Source organism: Typopeltis vanoorti, chromosome 23, assembly GCF_054136105.1.
Source record: "Typopeltis vanoorti isolate ZY-2024b chromosome 23, IOZ_Tvanoo_1.0, whole genome shotgun sequence".
Classification (NCBI taxonomy): Eukaryota; Metazoa; Arthropoda; class Arachnida; order Uropygi; family Thelyphonidae; genus Typopeltis; species Typopeltis vanoorti.
The window spans coordinates 47,139,304-47,159,619 of NC_143571.1; the positions used below are offsets into that span (position 1 = coordinate 47,139,304).

The window sequence follows — 20,316 nt, forward strand, 5'->3', positions numbered from 1 at the left end:
CATGTAGCCAGTCTTTCTTCACATTCCAATTATTCATACAACTTTGTCAGATTCTCAAAATAGCTACCTTATACAATTATTCTTGTTGGGGGGATGGGAGACATGACTATGTATGAGTATTGTGTAAGTTTTTTTTTGTTTTTTAGTTATGCCACAGTTACTTGTTATCTTTAAAGATTAGATTTAAATGGCCACTCTCGAAGGCCACATTCTATTTATTCCGTGTTAGGATTGATGCTCATTAATTTATGAATTAATAAACATCAATACCATATTTGAATGCATGAAACCTCAAAAGTCTGGTCTGGCACAGTGTAATACTGATACTGAACACAGTATCCTGTGGGATGAAGCTCGCCTTCTTGATAAGAGCAGTTTTAAATACGAACACCTTTTCAAAGAAAGTTGTGAAGCCTTTTTACGTCGACCTAACCTGAATCAAAATAATTCTCTCTCTTTCTCTCCCCAAAAAGTCTGGGCAATTCTCTTCTTATATAAATATCAAAAATAGTTTTACTATTATTTATTAATATTAATTTATAGCACAGCAAGCGTTTTGATTAGTAAATATTGTTGTATGTACCTTGTATTCTTATTCTTTAATTTGTTTGTTGTTTCCCTACACTGATATACTGTTACTTTCAGTACAAAATATTTGCACTTTCGTTGAAGTTTTCTACTGTGGTTATTGTGTAAGTTTTTTTTTTGTTTTATAGTTATGCCACAGTTACTTGTTATCTTTAAAGATTAGATTTAAATGGCTACTCTCGAAGGCCACATTCTATTTATTCTGTTTGTCTTCACAGACACCGGTAGTAATTCTTCTCTTTCTATTCTGTATGCTGGAATTTCCCCTGATGTGGAAATTAGTACTGCTATTTCTATTATTCCATGTTATTCTACTGCTTTTCTCAACATGTCTTTTTAACTGTGCATACAAAACTTTAATATGTTGGTTGTCATCTTCTTACTTTCTTCGATGAGTGATTGTCATGTAATGGGTAATATTTTAAAGTTTTTTTTATCAAGTTTATTTTTGTTGTGTGTTGATTTTTTAATGATATAATGTTGTTTTTATTATTGCTCTGTGTATAATATATAATTGTGGCATTTTTTGTTATCTTTACTTTTTTTTAATTTATTTTGAAATTGGATATCTTCAAAATTATCACAATGGTTTTTTAGTCTTTTGGCATGGTGGTATAAAAACAGTCATAATTTAAAATTATGAATATTTTTACAAATTGTTTATGTTATTACATTATTAGTTTTGGTTCCATAATACGTATTATCGGCACTTGCGATGTGCCCGTTATTGATATTATTTTATCAAAATAAAATGTGAAGCACTTAAAAAAATTTATGTACTTACTGGATTTGGATAGTTGTGTTACTTTCAGAAATTTTATTGTAGTTTAAAATTATTAAGTGTTGTGTTTTATGAAGACATTCTCTTGTTGCTAATGGAGACAACATGCCAGCCATTATACCTAACTTCTAGCTTGCCACGTACATGGAGTGCACATGCTCGCCATAGAGTTTGATGGGTGATTGACAGCTGACAGAGAGAGCATTCAGTATCGAGGTAACAGAAACAACAAGAGAGCGTTCGATATCGAAGTAATGGAGGGGTGGGAAAATGGAGAGATCTAATGGAAGTTTAAGAACGCGGGTGGAGCAATTTTTTTCTTATGGAGTTTATTTAGCTGTATGTGACAACGGGAGGAATATTAATAGAAGATTCCAAAAAAGGAATCGTAGAACGGTGAACCTTTAAAGTGGAGGAGTTAAGACTGTGAATAAGTATTGGTAAATAAAAGAAAATATTGCAGTTGACTTTCTATAGGTATGTTTGAGGAAATGCTGATTGGAAAATTTCATCTGTCTTAAGGATGCCAGATCTATCTGTTATTTCTACTGGAAAAGGAGACAGACTTTAGCAACTTAGATAAAGCAGTAGAAGAAACCTTTTTGCTGGTACAAAAATTAACAGAATTGGACTGCATGATGTAACAGTACTTATACTTCGGTGAATTCAGAATATCTATACTTCAGCATCAGGAGGAATAATGTATGCTACATAAAGGTGATGAGAAAGGATTCTATGGAAAAGAAGAAGAGAATCTTATATATTCGAAAAAAGGCCTTAACAAAGAAACTGACCATGAACATTTTGTTATTGTGTAAACAAGGTGTTTAGTCTAGTAGACATAATTAAGTATATGGTAAACAAAACCAGTAATAGAATGAGTCAGAGAATGGGTAATATCTAAAGTGTGAGTTTATTTTAAAAGGCTTTGGATCCAGTTAATTTTGTAGTTAGTTGTGTAATTTTATTTGAAGTGTATATATTGTTTTTGTTTTATTAAATGTGTATATTTTGTATTTGGTCTTGAGACAGTGATTTTTCGGTTCTGAAAGAAACAGTTAAAAGTCAAATGTGTATTGTGGTAACATCAGTTACGTTGATGTGGTACTTTTCTAAGGCTTTTAGTGTTGATAATTCTTATACTGAAAGTATCTATTATATTGTATCTCAGTAGCTGACTTTTCACTGTTTATTCTGGTTCATTGACAAAACAGTGGAGTTTGTTTGTTTGTTTGTTTGGCTAAATCCCAAATTGCAAGATTACAATGAGAGGGGTGAGGACTGGACATTAGGTTAGAAGTACCAGTTAGTTTTCTACATTTCTTTTAGATTTAGATACATTCACATAGTTCTTTCCATCTCCTGTGAAAATACCTTATGCTATGGAAGCGGTTTTTCTTCACGATATTCTTCAATCTCCTCTCATCTCTTGATATAGTTATTACTTTTCAACTGGTATTGCAGCAATTATTTTGAAAACTCCGGTTATTAGAATACTGTCTCAGTACTCTACTCATGCTTGCTTGAGAACATTTCAATTCCTTAGCTATAAACTGTTGAGTTTAGCCTTCTTTGTGTAGAGAAAATTTGTTAAGAAGTTTTCTCTACACATGTTTAGCAAACATGGACACATGGACCCATGTTTAGCAAACAATTAACTGAAATCATACGCAAACAATTCCTCACACGAGTCAGTCCCACAGCTACTGAAATATATGCTATTTCTATGCTCTCCTCAAAACCAGTCAGAAAAATTTGGAATATTCTGATATTTTGAACCATGTTAAAAATTATTCTCATTTTGTGAAAGTGTTTAAATAACAGTTTCCTTATAGTTTATATTATATTTTTATGTGTTTAGATGGTTATATAATCTACAAAGTACGTAGATTTAGATGATGTTAATTCATATTTGGTAATAATTGTTTTCTATGCGCTATATTAGAATTGCAGATCATTCGACCCATTTTCTTTGATTATTCTAATTTTTTGATTTGGATGTGTGTGTAGATGGAATAGATATAGATATATAATTAAAGTTAGGAAAGATCAGCTGATCTTCCCTAACTATCTCCCATAAAGGGAATAAATGTAGAACATCAGCTCTATTTAGGTTAGGGCAAAGAAGCAACATTTCACAAGTTTCTCTATAAAGACCTTCTATAAGAAATCAATTTTTATGAAGGATTCTTGTCTTATTCTTGAAGGATGCTTTGTGGAGATGGCATGCTCAGCAAGTCCAAACTGTTCAGACTCATGATATTTGATATATGACTTATGTTCTTCACATTGAATAAAAGCAGATTATCCAATTTGTCCATAATATGACAAGCTACAAGACCAAGGAATCTGGTAAAAACCTTGGAAAGCCAAGAGGTGGAAGTTTGTTTTTACAAAATGGAAGAAAAGTGAAGATTTTTCTCCACTTTTTGACAGGAAGAAAGGCAACAAATACGTTCGGTGGTTTTAAAATTTTCACTATACATTTGGAAATTCCTTGCACATAAGGAGAGGAATACAAGTTTTTTTTTTTTTTTTTCACTGTACTTGCTACATTTACAAGAATACTTCAACTTATATTAAAAATACCTTGTACTCTAAAAACAAGATATATAGATTTTTATCTAGGCTCTTTCAGTGTTATGACCAATGTTAGTCTTGATATTGAGTCTTTGCTTACTAACATTCCTTTATGATATACCATAGAATTACTCAAACAAGAAATCGCATTGATTGGAGGTGTGGTCTGGCACATTGACACTCAGTGCCTTCTTGCATCCAGCATCACTTTCATTAAAATTAGCGGATTCTCTTGGATTTTTGCATCACATGTTGGACCCCAAGGCACATTGTGATTAGAGGAAGCAGTGCTACAGCTATGTGATGGAACAAAGTTTTACCTTCCTCCCCAACGTGGACAAAAAAATTTCACATCACTGCATGAACATAATAGTCTCTAGTTCCATCAGCATGATGGGATTGTGATCCATCACATAATTGCACCACACAAGCAGTTCAAAATGGCAGCTATTATAGATACACATAAAACAGAGAGTGGTGATTACATTTCTTCCTGCAGAAGATGCAAGTCTGAATGCACTATTTTGCAGATAAGCGGGAGTTGAAATAAGTTGTTCTTGAAAAGCCCTGATGTCAGGGCAAAGTCTTTTGCAGAGTTGGTTACCTGCATAGCACTCTGCAATTTCAAAAGCATATAAAGCCCATAATATCCACTTCTCCACAAACCCATGTAGAGAAGTGGATATCATCGGAAAGTGATCGCTCTGAAATAGATTGTCATCAGTTTCCCATTTAACCAACAGAAAAAGGGTAGGTGAGCAGATGGTTAAGTCGATTGCAGTGAATATATGAGTAGAATTTCTGAATTTAACAGGGAGAGATTGTTGTTGTCAAGCATATACGCTCCGCAGCTCTTCCTCTGATGTTTGTTCAGGTACTAGCCTACAAAGCATTGTGTTCGTATAAATCCTCTATTTAAAGTAAGGGAGATGGTAACTGTAATGTGACATCATCAAGGCCATCTTGAGAAAAAACTGCAACAGCAGGAAGGTAGATGCAGCATACTGTTATATTTCTGACCAATTGTCTTAAAGCAACTGCTTTTGCACTGGTGTTAATTTGGATTTCTTGAGAGGGGGGTATGGTTACCCAAAAGGATGGCAACTTCTCTGTGGGCAGGTCCATCCTACCATACAAATAATGGTAACATTATGGAGAGCTGGATTATCACTTGGTTTCTGATTTCTGCAGGCAGAACCATATTGGTTTATACTTCTGCAATGGGCCCTCGATGTTGTGTATGTTTTGTTTGACCCACTTCCACTGTAGGAATGTTTCTATTATTTCTTTTTGGTAGTGTATCATTTGGCTTCCTTTGATGAGTGGTTTTGTTTTCATTAGTCTTGAATTTTTTCTTCTCCTTCTTCTGGAGAAATATCTAAGACATTGTCAAATTCTACTCCCTCTAGAGGATTACATATATTGACTTTTATCTTCTTGAGGGGGGGGGGGGGGGGGCAGAGGTATACATGCTGTCTGTTGATGGGCCATCTGATAAAGTGTCTGGAAGCAAGTCTTTGATACTCTACAGTGCACATTCCAATATTTTTTTAATAAGTGGATTTTCATGCAGTCGGACCCTTCTTGGTATATCTTCAGGAGTGAGTGCATAATGTTTTCTCTCTTTCATTGACTCAAAGGAGATAGTGAGGAAATCATATCTTTCAGGGATGTTGAAGTTGTGAGAAAGGGGATTGATATCCCTGTCAATGTCCTGACTGACACTTTCTTTATAATTGTCTTTTCGGTGTAAGAGGGTTTAGCAGATACTGCCTCCTGGTATGTGATACATTGCTCTGCTTTAATGTTGTATCTCCTTTTCATCCTTCCACATTTGGCATGCTTGGAAGTATGTCAGATGGTCGACCTCGCAGTTAGAGAATTTTAGTATTTTGCTCTTAGTCTTTATTTTCATGTTCTTTACTGCCACATTGAGGAAAAATAATAGAACTATATTTCTGACATTTAAAGCACTGTAAGGGATTTTTGGATATAGATCTGTTCTGGACAGTTGAGATATCCTGCTTTAGCAGGGGTTGATGGTTTTTTGTTTGTTTAAGGGTAAGGATGATGTTTCTAGTGGGAACCAGATGCCCATCCCTACATATCACTATTTTTCTTATTTGTACGGAGTGCAACATCAGGGGAATACATTTTTCTAATTGTGCTGCTTTGATAAGAATATCTCCTGAATGCAGTGTCTTTAAATTTTTAGTGTTCCTTCCAACCTTATCAAACCCTTCTGGATGAAAAAGGGTGACATTTTTCCAATTGGATGTTCACTTGTAGAGTACATGATTAGGAACAGAGGAATAGTGGTGTAATTGTTGCAGCTTCTGATGCTTTTTGTTTCTTACTTTGGTTTTCTGTTGATGATTCTATGGTTTCTACACCTGGTTGAGGCATGTTGAGGGTCCCTGATAAACAAGAGGATGAAAAGTGTTCAGAAGGGGTTTGATTCATCACAGCACCAGATTTCCCCACCCACCCACCCACCCACCATGGAAATAAAAATGCCCACTCGCTGGCAAACAGTGGCTGCACTTGAGATTGGAATGCCAGTCCTACCTTAGACACTATACGAGAACCGCAGCAGCAAACCTGACCTGTCCCCTGACCAAGGGGAAGGAGGCAGTGCAACACCCTTGCAGTCAAGCCCACTAGCTGAGTGATCCTGGTCGGGCCATTCAGGATTACCTGTCTTTCCAAAGCATCAGCAAAATTAGTGTACTGTAAGGGGAGTTAGACCTCTCTTTCCAGATGTCAATGGGTAACACAACATTGGATCTGTGATGGTGGTCTGGAAGACAGGGTAGTAAAAAAGATCAGGATAGAGCAAAGCATATGGGAAGAAAAGCACACAGAGCCTGTGTAGCTCAGTGGATGTGGCGGCTTGCATACCACGGCGCTTGGCCGCATGAAGAAAGACTTAGTTTCAAGTCTAGTCGGTGACTAGAGGAAATTTTTCTAAGCCTTTTTTCGACCGGTTCCCGAGTTAGTCGATCTCTGGCACAGGGATGCGGGTTTTTCCTCCTGGAAACTCGGGTTTTTCGTCCTGTAAACTCAAGAAAATCGACCATAGAACCCACATTATTTCAGACATTAAAATATATTATGTTCGAGTTAGGAACCACGAGATGGCGGCACATTTGAGCTATCTCTCTTCACTGTGTACTGCTTAATTAGTGATAGCCTTGGGCCATCTATCTCTGATTGGTACCAGTGGAGATTGAACTGCCCACTCAGTCTCCAAAGTTAGATAGGGCTAAATGGCCTTGCCTACTCCCGTATACAGGAATAAAAAGGTGTTAGCTGATTTTTTTTTTTTGAAAATGGCCAACAGCAAGGTCTCTTCCTCCACCACAAACAGGTGTCTCACATGGAGGCGATCAAATACAGGATTCTAACTACAGTTTATCTTACATCTTGTTATTTGATTTTTATGATATATCAGCAACTATTGATATGTCATAAAAACAGTGCAAAGTCGGTGTTTGAGAATGTAAATACCAATGGCATATAAATAATTATATGAAAAGATGATTGTGTTTTCATTATGTTTTTAGAGACTGTCCCAATTACATTTCTGAGCAAGCCTTATTATTTTACCACTCTTTACTATCCATCTCAGCTTTATTACTCAAGCAAATTTTACAAGATCTATGAAATATAGCACAGATATGTTTATATAATCTTGTTTAAATTCTCTCAATGTACAGTTATATTTGTGGTAAAAATTTTAAAACATCAGATATATTTGATGGATCTGGTAAAATCTACCTGAGTGAAGAAGGCTAAGGTAGATAAGGCTAAGGCTAAGAGTGGTAAAATAAATGGCTATGCTCAGAAATGGAATAAGGATCATCTAGTAAAATATGATGGACAATATTGACATAAACACAGGTTTATACAGTGGTGTCAAAAGCTAAGGCCGAATTCTATTTTTACCTGTATGTGAAAATGTTATCATGACTACAGCCAAATTTGGACATAAATTTTTTATTGGCATACTAGTAAATTATATTACACAAACAATGTTAGAAATTTCATACAAATTAAACTGCAATATGTTTTGGGCAAAAGTTTCACATTTCATAAGGTAGTTAAGGAATTAATGTACAGTGCTTACAGAAAAGTATGCAAATAAACATTTCAGTATAGTATATGTCCACCCTCAACTCTAATGCAGTTCACACACTGTACCATACTTAGTAACAAGTTATTCAGGAGTTCTTGAGGCACACTGGTCCACTCCTCCTTCAGTGCAAGGAGAAGACCTTGTTTGTTTTTGGAGGAGAATTTTGAGTCTCCAGAAGTATCTCCACTGCTTGTGTACAATGTGGTTTGGCATTGTCATCCATACCACATTGTACATGAAAAATGAATTCTTTGCTTACAGAAAACTTTCCCCTACAGCACCAAGGAACAATCCAACATAACAATGAAGAACTTCATCACAATATCATTCACCAGTCATAGTCCTTTTTTCTAGAACTTGTAGCTCAATGCATCCACTAAGCCTCCCCATACCATGATTCCCAGCACCACTGTGTCTATCCCTTTCAAGACTTGCAATAGTAAGCAGTACCACTGTTCTGAGGGATGATAAACTGAGTTTTGGGGCGAAAAAACCTTCTACCTTCATGTGAGACCAGCTAATTCACTTTTAGTTGAAAGAGACAAGATGAAGGTTCCTCACATCATGGACAGGAATTGAACCCAGGTCTTTCCAACCAAAGGGTTTCATCTATACCTTATATTATCTTATATTAGAAACCATATTAAGAACCAGAGGTAAGCAGTAGCTTACATGGTGGTCAGCATTCATAGTGAAGAATTTATGGAGACACAACACGTGTTAGAATAATTACTTTATTTAACATTAAGTAAGTAACAGTCGACGTTTCAACCTCTGAGGTCATCATCAGGAAAACATACATATGTACAAGATACAAGCTACATAACATTGCACTATACAAAAGTAAGATGAATCTAAATGTTTGTTAATCATTTATTCTAGCCTGACCTCTAGTGAGGGAGAAAAAAAATTCTAACGTCCTTTTGTATTGAGATTTTCTTCTGACTGGGGTTTTTCTGGTTGCTGTATGGGTTGAAGTGGGTCCTCCACGTTAATCCATCATTTTTGTTCATATTTTGATGATGTTTCAGCATTTCACAAGCTTCTTTCAATTTTCTTTCAAACCAGGTTTTGGTGCAGTGTGGGGACTTATTGCCTTTCCAGTCAATTCTGTGGCATGTTTGGTGTGCGTGGTCTGATAGGCCTGTTTTACCAAAGTGGAGGTAGCTAAGCTTATGTGGCTGATCAGAGGTCTGTCTTAAGACTTCCACTTTACCAGCATCTTCCATATAACTTCCAATCAAGCAAACACAACACACACTAAAAACAGATTAACCAATCTGTGAACATGCAGTATGAAAGATTTATATGAACTGTTGTATATGAAGGAATTTAAAAAAAATAAATAATTTCTTTATCTGAAATTATTTATATATTTCAACAATTAATCATATTCTTACTTAATTCTTGACAAATTTCTAATGTTTGTATTATCTGTCATAAAAAGATATTATTATTATTATTATTATTAAATTCTGTCTCTAGGAAGCAGCTGAAGTAGTCAGTCACTTAAGTAATCCCTCTAAGCCAGCTGATATAAAACAAGAAATAAAAGATGCTGAAAATGAATCTTCACATGTGATGGAACATATAGAAAAAATTGTAGATAGAATTAATCAGGATGTTGAACAAGAAGCACATATAAATGAGAGTGGAATACAGCAACACGAGAGGATAATTACTCCAAATATATCAAAAGAAAGATTTCTTACACTACCACAATCCCCTCCTACACCACCACCTGAAACAGAAAAAATAGGAAGCTCAGAAGCAGATGACACTGCTTCTACTTTACTCTCTACAAAAACTGCTCTTGATCAGCATCGGAAACTTTCTCTTAACATTCCTGGTGAAGAAGAGGATGAGCAGTCACTTGTAGAAGAGGATTCAGAAAAAATTCCAGTCATAGTAAGCAGCAGAAAACACTCTTCTTTTGGGGATATAGAAAAAGTAAGTATTTTATAAACTTTGGTTTTGTGCATTGAAGTAATGTAATGTCTACACTATTCTTGTTTCCACTAATTTTGAACGCCTGATTTGAAAGCAATGTTGTTTCCTGATAGGTAAATGGTGTGTCAGATTAAGTTTACATTATTCCTTCTTCCTATTAATAATTTTCTTCCAAATTAATCTTACTCTGTGTCAGGTTACCATTATTGTCAGATTTTATAGTTTGGTCTACTAAAATGACTAACTACATCAATCCGTCTAGAATCTATCCTTGGAGCCTTTTTCTTGGAATTTGACATGTTTTGTTTTGCTAGCCTCTTCTCTCCTTTTCTATTTTATCTGTACAGCCTTAAATTAGCTCTCTTCACATATTCTTGAATGCTAACAATGTCAAGTTCTCTTCTAATATCTTCAATTTTAATATGATTCTGCCATTGATGTCATCTATTCATTTTCCTAATTTTTTTTTAAAACTTACATCTGTGTTCTCTAGCTTTGGTTGACCTTATATTTTATACTACTGATTAAATGTTTTGGCTAATTTCTTTCTTATTACATAGTCAACTGTCTAACACAACATACCATTTTTACTTACTCTGTTTTTCTATTTCCAGAGCTGAAAAAATTTATGCTGAGTCACCAGTACAAATATGTTACTAGTCATCAGATGCCAGCCTGTTAATTGTGGGTTTGCTCGCTGAGAGATTTTCCCTGACAGACCATCCCACATGGCCAACTGTTTTTTGTCCATAGTGGGAAAATCCGTATAACATCCATCAAACTGCCATACAATCCGTTGATTTATGAATGAAAGCTCTCTTACAAGCCCTAGATATTGGAGTAGACAGCATAGCTCAGACACCATTGCATTCATACATACCACCATGTAGCTTTCCTTTTTGCAAGCTCACAAAATTTTCCTCTCCTCCTGTTCTCTTTCAGCAGCTCTTTCAAGCTCATATAATTGGATACTCTGATTTTGTACCTGTCTACACAGATGGTTCAAAATTAAAAGCACTAGTAGGATCTTCTACTGTTTTTCTCAGTCAGCACAATATCCAGATTCACTAGAATGTAACAACGTTATAGCTGTGCTGTGTGTTATAGAGCTTGTACTAAAATACATAAAAATGCACAAAATACCAAAGTGCAATATATATATATATATATATATATTTGGATTCATGAAAGTTCTCTACAGGCAGTAATATGTCTAGAGCTACAGAAATACTCAAGGTTCTTCTCAATGCAACATCTCTCTCACTTAAGAAAAAAACCTACACTTAGATGTAGGCTTCTGTGAGATTCCAAGTCATTTTGGAATCAATGGAAAGGAGGCTGCAGAATCTTCAGCTAGGTCAGCTCATTTCTCAATCCTCCATCATCTGCCTATTCCATACACTGACTACTACTGTCAGACTATTAGTCACAGACTTTTATTCCAGTTACAGGCATCAAAGAATAGTGTAATAATAAGCTCTATTGAATTAAGCCTTAAATTCAATTATGGCAGTCTATTCTGTGCAGGGTACATAAAAGGAAGTTGTACTTGCTTTGCTCCTCATAGGTCAGAGACATCTCACACACTATTTTCTATGAGGAGTGTTTGTGTGAGTTCTGTAATACCAGACTAACTATTAGTCATATTTTAATTAACTTCCCTCATTTTGCAAACAAATGCATTCATTTTTTTTTTTTTCTTTCAAGGTTACACAGTTAGCATTCATTGTGTAGAATTTACAGAGGCAAAAACACTCATTTTGGAGCAGTTACTTTACTTACAATTAAGCAGATGGAACAATGGAACAAATCTGAAAACAAACCCCAACTCAACATCACCAGAATTAAAGATCGGTACTATCAACATAAGAAGCCTGAATGGCAAAGAAATGGAGCTAGCTGAGGAATTAGATAAGTACCAGATCGACATAATAGGGGTGACTGAAACAAAAAAGACAAAAACTGGTGAGATCTTTCTGAGCAATAAATACAAAATGTCATATTCAGGCAATGACAATCAAGAAAAAGAAGGTGTAGCCATAGTACTCAACACTAAATACAAGGCTAATCTTCTTGAATGGCAGTCAGTCTCAAGTAGAGTAATGTGGGCAAATATGAGAATGGGGAACTGGACAATGAGACTTATTTGTGCCTATGGTCCCACAGAAGGTTCTACCTAGATAGAAGTGGAGGAATTTTTTGAGGCTTTAGAAAAAGCAACTGACACAATGAAAAAGGAAAATTTGGTACTTGTTGGGGATCTAAATAGCAGAGTAGGAAATGATTGTCAGACATACAAAAATATTTTGGGAAAATTTGGAGAAAAGAGCAAAGCTAATAATATTGGCAAATATCTGTTGGATTTCTGCTCAGGACATGGACTGGTTATTACTAATGCCATGTTCCAACATAAAAATGTGCACAGATTCACATGGAGAGAAGAGGCAAGGAATAAAAAAAGTCTTATTGACTATGTTATTGTTGATAGTGATGTTTTCTCCCTGGTGCAGGACACCAGAGTGTACAGAGGATTTGAAATTGAAATTGATCACTATTTAGTCTTGAGCAGGATAAAATTGAATTTCATATTGAAAAGAATAACATGTAAGAAAGTTTTAAAGCGAATAAAAGTTGAGCAGCTCTCAGATGTGAACTGTAGACTAAAATACACAAAGATTATTGAAAAAAAAATGAAAGAGTTTGAGAACAGGAATCAAACCTTGGAGATTCAGTGGCAAACTCTGAAGAAAACATTGATTGATTCTGCCCGAGAGGCATGTAGTGAGGTTGTCTGCAAGGATACAAAAATCAAAACTCCCTGGTGGACACAGGAAGTTAAAGAGGCAGTGAAGGAAAAGAAGAAAGCATATCAAAAGTTCTTGTGAAATAAGTCAGCTTGTGCTCTTAGAGAATACAGAAACAAATGCAAGAATGCTAAACACTGTGTAAAACAAGCTAAACAAAAGTCATGGGAGGACTTTGGCAAGAATATAGAAAATAAATATCAAGAAGGTGGCAAAATATTCTGGAGGTTGTTGAAGACGCTTAGGAATGGAGGAAAGAGTACTGTAAAAGGAGTTAGAGATGATAAAGGTGACATGAAAACGGTAGAAAAAGATATCCTTGAAGTATGGAGTAATTACTTTGAAAAACTGCTAAATGAAACAAGCAATGATGACAGCACAGTGGTAAAAAACATTGACCAGGCATGCAGTCAGTAATACATACTTGAAGTAGAAAAAGCCATCAAAGGCTTGAAATGTGGAAAGGCAGCAGGAGTAGATGATATTCAACCAGAAATGATGAAGTATGGTGGTATAAGAATCTTACAGTGGCTGCACTGCATAGTTCAGAAAGCCTGGACAGAGGGACGAATTCCCGATGATTGGAGTAGAGCTCTAATAGTACCCATTTATAGAAAAATGAAATAAAACTGAATGTGAGAATTACAGAGGTATTTCCCTACTGAGTCTTCCTGGCAAGATCTATGCAAGTATACTTGAGAAACGGTTGAGAAGAATTGTGGAAGAAAAGCTTGGTGAAGAACAAGCTGTATTCAGGCCAAATAGAGGCTGTCAGGATCAGATCTTCACTTTACGACAAATAGTCAAGAAAGCATGGGAATATAACAGAGATCTGTATTTAAGTTTTGTCGATTTGGAAAAGGCATATGACAAGGTGCCAAGAGAGAAGCTATTCAATACGCTACAGTTATATGGTGTCAATGGAGCATTATATCTAGCAATACTTATTCATTATTTGAGTTGTAAGTCAGCAGTTAGAATTGAAGGAAGTACAGGAAGATGGTTTAATGTTAAATCTGGTGTGAGACAAGGATGTACATTATCCCCTCTGTTATTCATTATCTATATGGATCACATGAAGGAAAGTGGTATTAAACATGATATCAAAATTGGAGATGTTAATGTCAGCTCTTTGCTTTATGCAGATGATGTTATACTTCTAAATAAATCTGCTACAAGTCTGCAAGATTCTCTGACTAAATTGAATAGCTGTTGTAATAGAAATAGAATGAAAGTCAGCAATAAAAAGACAAAGACAATGAAAATAGGAATTATTGAAAATGTCAACTGTATTGTGAATGGAGAATCTGTGGAACAAGTGAAACATTTCAGCTACTTATGCATGATTTTTAGTGAAGATGGTAAATTAAATATAGAAATAGACAACAGAATCAGCAAAGCTGGTATGGTAGTCAATTGAATAAATTCATATGGAATAAGAGAAAAATTAGTCGGAACACTAAATTAGCTGTATACAAGACAGTGTTCAAACCAGTTTTAACTTATGGATCTGAGAGCTGGATCAGAAGTAAAACACTTGACCAAAGACTAGAGACCACAGATATGAGAGTCCTGAGAAAGAATATAGGCGTGAACAGATGGCATCAATGGCAATATCATATTAAAAACGAGAATATTAGGAAAGAACTTGACGTTGTCAACATCCAGGAATGCGTTAGCAGAGCTAATCTCAGGTGGTATGGTCACTTAAACAGAATGGGCGAAGAAAGATTAGCAAAACAAGTATTCTCTGCTAGGTTGGCAGGAAAAACGACCCAGAGGAAGGCCAAGATATAGGTGGATTGATATGGTACAAATTGCCTTAGACGATAGAAATATAAGATCTCATAATGTTGGAGTCTTGACAAGTAACAGACTGATTTGGAGGAAAATTGTAGATAGGAAGTTAGTAATGGTGTAATTTTTTTCATGTAGTACTATCATATCCTGTACACCCTTTGAGGATACAGGAATTTGATGATGATGATGACAATTAAACAGATAACACTTGATGTTTCAACCTCTATATTCAGGTGATCATCAGGAAAACATACATACATACACAGGACACAAGCTATGTGACACTAAAGTAAGCTAAATCTAAATGCTTTGTTAATCATTTACACTAACCTGACCTCTGGTGAAAAATTAATAAAATTTAAATATATATATATATAATTAATTAACATAAATAAAATAATTTTTTATGTACATAATTAGTATAATATATAATTAATTAACATAAATAAAATAATTTTTTATGTACATAATTAGTATAATAATATACAGATGATTAAAAAAAATTACAGTGTAACTACATCAAACACATCTCTAACGTCCTCTTCTCTTAAGGTTTTCTCATGTTGGGATTCTGCCATCATGCTATATTGGGTGTAGATTTGTCCTCCATGTTCCCTCCGAATTCTTGGAATTACTAATTGATCATTCTTGTTGAGATTAGGATGGTGTTTCAGCTTCTCACAAGCTTCCTTATTTTCTTTCAAATCAGGTTTTGGTGTGGTGCAGGGACTTGGTGCCTTTCTAGTTCATTCTGTGACATGTTTGAAGTGTATAGTCTGACAGACCTGACCTTTACTATAATGAAGGAATTTGATGTGGCATTTTGTTCTTCTTTTCTTATTAAATGATGCATCCTGTTTCCCCTATGTAGGGTAGGTTGCAGGTGTACTGAATTTTGTAAATCCCTAGTGGGGAAAGGTGAGGTAGGAGATCTTTGGATGAACTGAATATCCTTTTAATTTTGCAGGAGATTTGAAAGTTGCCTTAATATCTTATTTCTGTAGTGTTTCTGTCATTTTCCTAATGTATTGTGTGATTATGGCATGCTTGTAATCATTTTTGCTTTTCACGATATTATGGAGGATCTTGTTATATTATGCCTGCACTACCAGAATTTATGACCTGCCAAAAATACACAAAACAAACACATCACTATGACTGATAATGGAAGGAATCAACAGCCCCAATTATCACTTGGCCAAGAAACTAGCAACTGCACTGAAGGAGTTAGTAGGTCATTCCCCCTCCTATACAAGAAATACACAACACTTGATTATCAAAATTAAAAACATCACACTCAAAAGATATATTAGTCAGCTTTGATGTGACTGCCCTTTTCACCGATGTCCCGATTAATGATACTATTCTTCTCATACAGAACATATTTCTGCCTGATATCATGGTCCTCTTTGCTCACTTACTTCACTCCAGGTATTTTGTGTGGCAGAATAATTTCTACCTGTAAAAAAGAAGGTATAGCTGTTGGCTCACCCCCCCCCCCCCCCCCACATAGCTAACTTTTACATGGAAGACTTCAAGCAATGAGCTCTAGATTCAACAAGCCTGGAGTGCAAATTCTGGCTCAGATATGTTGACAATATATTCACCTGGCCCCATGGCCGCAAAATATTAAATACATTACTAAGTCACCTGAACAAGCAGCACAAATGTATCCAATTTACCATCGAGATTGAAAACAATAACTCTGTTCCTTTTCTAGACACACTTGTTACACATCTTCCTTCAGGCTGCCTTTCCTTTACAATCTACCACAAATCTACACACAAGCAGGCCAGTACATATGCAAAACTTCATACCACCACCCATCACAAAAACTATTTTCATAACTATCACAATTCGAATATTAAATTCGAAGAGAGAATTTGAAATTATTAGTCTTAGATTTAGTATATTAGAACACACTAATATATAATTACTTATATATTAATGTGTTCATAAGTTTATGAGACATGATACATGCCCATAAGCAAAAAAGCAAGTCACTGAAGAAATGTGAAATACATTTTTCTCAGTTATTTCTTATGAAGTAGGAAGTGAAAAAGCAGCTGAAACGCATTTAGGTTATGTTTTTAGAATGATTTTTCACTTGCCTGTTTAAGTTTCCTAAAAGAAATTTCATCATTTAAGAAAATTAAAAAGAAATCCATAACACTTCTTTCTCAGCTTTCCATGTTTTCATATCGACTATTAATGGTTCAAATTCTGCATATTGTGTCAGCAGTTACAAAATATGCCAATGTATGGCTGGCTACTTTGCAATATGCCCTAACAGTTTCTAAAGATAAAATGATGAGCAAGTATCCCGTTCACTTATTAGCTACATTCGATTACAAAAAAAAATAAATAAATAAATAAAAATTCTGTGATTATTGACAAAAACAGAACATTTTTAATGACCATCATGCCCCAATAGCAATGAGAGGTAAGTCAAAATACAAAAAAACACTATCATAAAACATGCCATAGAAATTGCATTACATATACAGGGTGTTCGGGATAAATTTGACATATTTATAATTAATTATATTTTTCCGTAAGTTACATGTATTAACACACACTTCTCTTCATTTAAAAGTTTGGACCCTTCTTCATTCATATACAAGATATCAGAAAGGATGGATAGCTGGAACCCACCTGAATCATGGAAGAGAATAACTTGTATCATGATGATTCGTGCCCGCCATCAAAATAAGGATATTACGACTGCTGCCCAATGCTCCCTGAATACAGTAAAAACAATCAGGCATGAACTAGAGACTTGCAATGGTGACTACGAGGATGTAGCAAGAAGAAAGATCCCTAGCAGACGATCTGATTGCGTTCGTACAGCAGAATTCCTCGCAAATCTGCAGGAACAGGTGTTGAAGAACCCTGGCATTGGAATTCGGGCTTTGTTCGTGGAGTTGCTAACTGTAGTCAAGCCCTGGATAACAAGGGTAGCCAATGGTAGGCCGTATGTATGGCAGCAGGATTCGGCCCCTTGCCACACCTCTGGGAAAAGTCAAAAATGGTTGTCTGAAAATTTCTACGACTTCACCAGTCCAAATGTTTGGCCTCCAAACTCCCCAGACCTTAACCCCATGGATTATTTTGTATGGGGCGCAGTTGAAAAAGACACCAATCGCACTTCCAGTAATACAAAAGCCCAGTTAATGGATAAAATTAAAACAGTTTTTGCGGCCCTTCCCAGGGAGACTGTAGCATCAGCTTGTTCGAGGTTCCGAAGCAGAATTAAAGCTGTGATCGATGCTAATGGTGGTTATTTTGAGTAAATCTTGTTGATGGTATTGTAATTAACTCTGCCTGTAATGTTTTTTTGTCAATTCATTAAATTTAATAGATACAAAGAAGATTTTCTTTTTCCTTACGAAACTGTCAAATTTATCCCGAACACCCTGTATACAATTGTATTGGTTCAAAAAAGATAATTTGCCCTGGAAATTATCTTTTCTTCACCAAAATTTGTGTCACATAATTACTTACCTTCAGAATAGTTCAGAAAAACCTAAAGAACTAGTTTTTTCTTTACTGTTCCAAGGCTGTCATGTTAAACTTGATTGTTGGCATGGAAAAAACATAACCCTCTTTAGTAGTTTTTTGAAAGTTTGATATTTCAAAACTACCACAGAGCACGGAGTCTATTTTGATTGTTCTGAATTGAAGGTAGGGAATTGCGTGATATTTAAATTTTAAAATTTCTAGGAAAATGATCTTCTTTGCATTAATACCAATAAAACTAACAATTAAACTGTAATCTCCAACCCCAAAAAAATTCCTGAAAACTTATCTGGTAAAAATACTTGCTTATTAAATTGGATGAACAGATGAGCACATTTTTCAAGTTCTGTCTATTTCCATATTTAATTTGCCATTTCCATTAAAATTTGTGCCTTAGTAGTTCAAGTGTTTAGGCATCTGTAGCCTAGTTGATATACACGAAGTTCAGAAAGTCCTGGGTTCAATTCCCATCAGTGATGTGAGGAACCTTTATCTGGTCTCTTTTGACAAAAGGTGAGTTAGCCGGTCTCATATGGAGGTAGGAGGTTTTGTTCACCCAGAAACTCGGGTTTTTTCATCCCCCAGAATAGGCAAACCAGACCCATGAAACACACATCTACAGACATACATCTGCATTGAAACAGAAGAGAGTAAGTTGTTCTTGTTAGGCATTGCATAGGTTACAATCGTCTTACTGAGGGCTGATGATTCACCTGTGTGTGAAAAATGCAACACACATCCTATCATTTTTCATATTCTGTTTGAGTGTGAGAGGAATGAAATTTTTACCTATCCGACTGAGTCTTATACACTCAGGCAGACGTTATCAGACTCAAAATGCATTATATTTTTAACTCTTTTCAAAGGATTCATTTATACAAACACATCTGATTATGAATTTTGTTTATATGATGATACTGCATTGCTTAACTTAACTTTTTTGTACATACATATTATTACTAATTTATCTCTTAAAACCAGAAAAAGAAAAGAGGTGGGAAATTGGCCAATTTCTGGAGCCACATACTAATCTAAAATAGTACCCATCCTGGATAGAGTTCAATTCAGTAGTATTTTGGATGTTTTTCAGAGAAGAAAGATTTGGACGCTGGCCATCCACAGTTCCTCCTTTCCACAGATGCACAACATAAACACACACAAAAATCCTAGACTTAAACAAGTTCTCACTTAATAGGAAAGTAGGAAATAAACATAATCCAACTTTTTTTCTAGATAGCTAAATATTACACCATACAGATAGGATTAACAGCACTATTGAAGCATTAATTAGGTTACCAAGAAGTCATGTCACTTGGCCATGATACACCATTGAGCATATCATGGCCAATCATCACTGTCAATCCTACTAAGATACAACTGTGTCTGATTGTTGCAGTATTATTTATATTGGAGTATCATTAATGAACCTAGGTGTTAAAACTGTTTACCTGTTCTATTGCTTACTTAATAAAATTTTAAAAATTTAAAGTAAATTATGACATTTGAAATTATCCTCTGTGAATGGATTTCATTCACACTACCCTTTATGGAGCTGAGACATGGACAATTAAAATGATACTGAAAGAAAACTGCTTTACTTTGAAATGAAATGTTTCACAAAATGAATAAAACACTGATTGGATGGAATTCAAAACAAGCAAGAAAATTTATATAAATGGTTATTGATAACATTAAAGGATAACAGTAAAAAATTGTTCTGTCATGTAGTTGGAATGTATCCAGGGAACGCATTGGATTCCAGATGGGTACTTGTAACAATCACTATCCAGAGAAAGACCACGATTAACATTGCACATGTTAAAAACTTCCTTCCTTACAAACAAATACAAATATCATAAGAATAGGGAGACTTTAAATAATTATCCATGAGAAATTTCTTCCAGGACAGAAGAAGAAAAGTTTGTGGGGATGCACAGTTTCTCTGAACTCTTTCAGCAATCTGTCACATCCAGTACTATTCTTGTATTGGATGTGATATTGGATATACTACTCCAATAGCTGTTCTTTACATTAACAATAGACAAGATAATAAGCTAATATACAGATTCAGGTTTAGTGTAATTGTAACTTTTAATTATAATTGAAACTATTTTTATTTCATGATCTCAGATACAATAAAATGCTCTATTTTATTC

At 35.1% G+C, this 20,316-nt stretch overlaps 1 protein-coding gene across 1 annotated transcript in view; it reads left to right on the forward strand.

Annotated features, from left to right (window-relative positions):
- Positions 1-20,316, forward strand: part of LOC150093819 (histone-lysine N-methyltransferase 2C-like) — a 1,065,326-nt gene that overhangs the window by 912,135 nt on the left and 132,875 nt on the right. Inside the window, exon 64 of the mRNA XM_090412524.1 lies at positions 9,573-10,037. Within this exon, the coding sequence (XP_090268650.1) occupies positions 9,573-10,037 (465 nt within the window). The remainder of the gene's footprint in view (positions 1-9,572; positions 10,038-20,316) is intronic.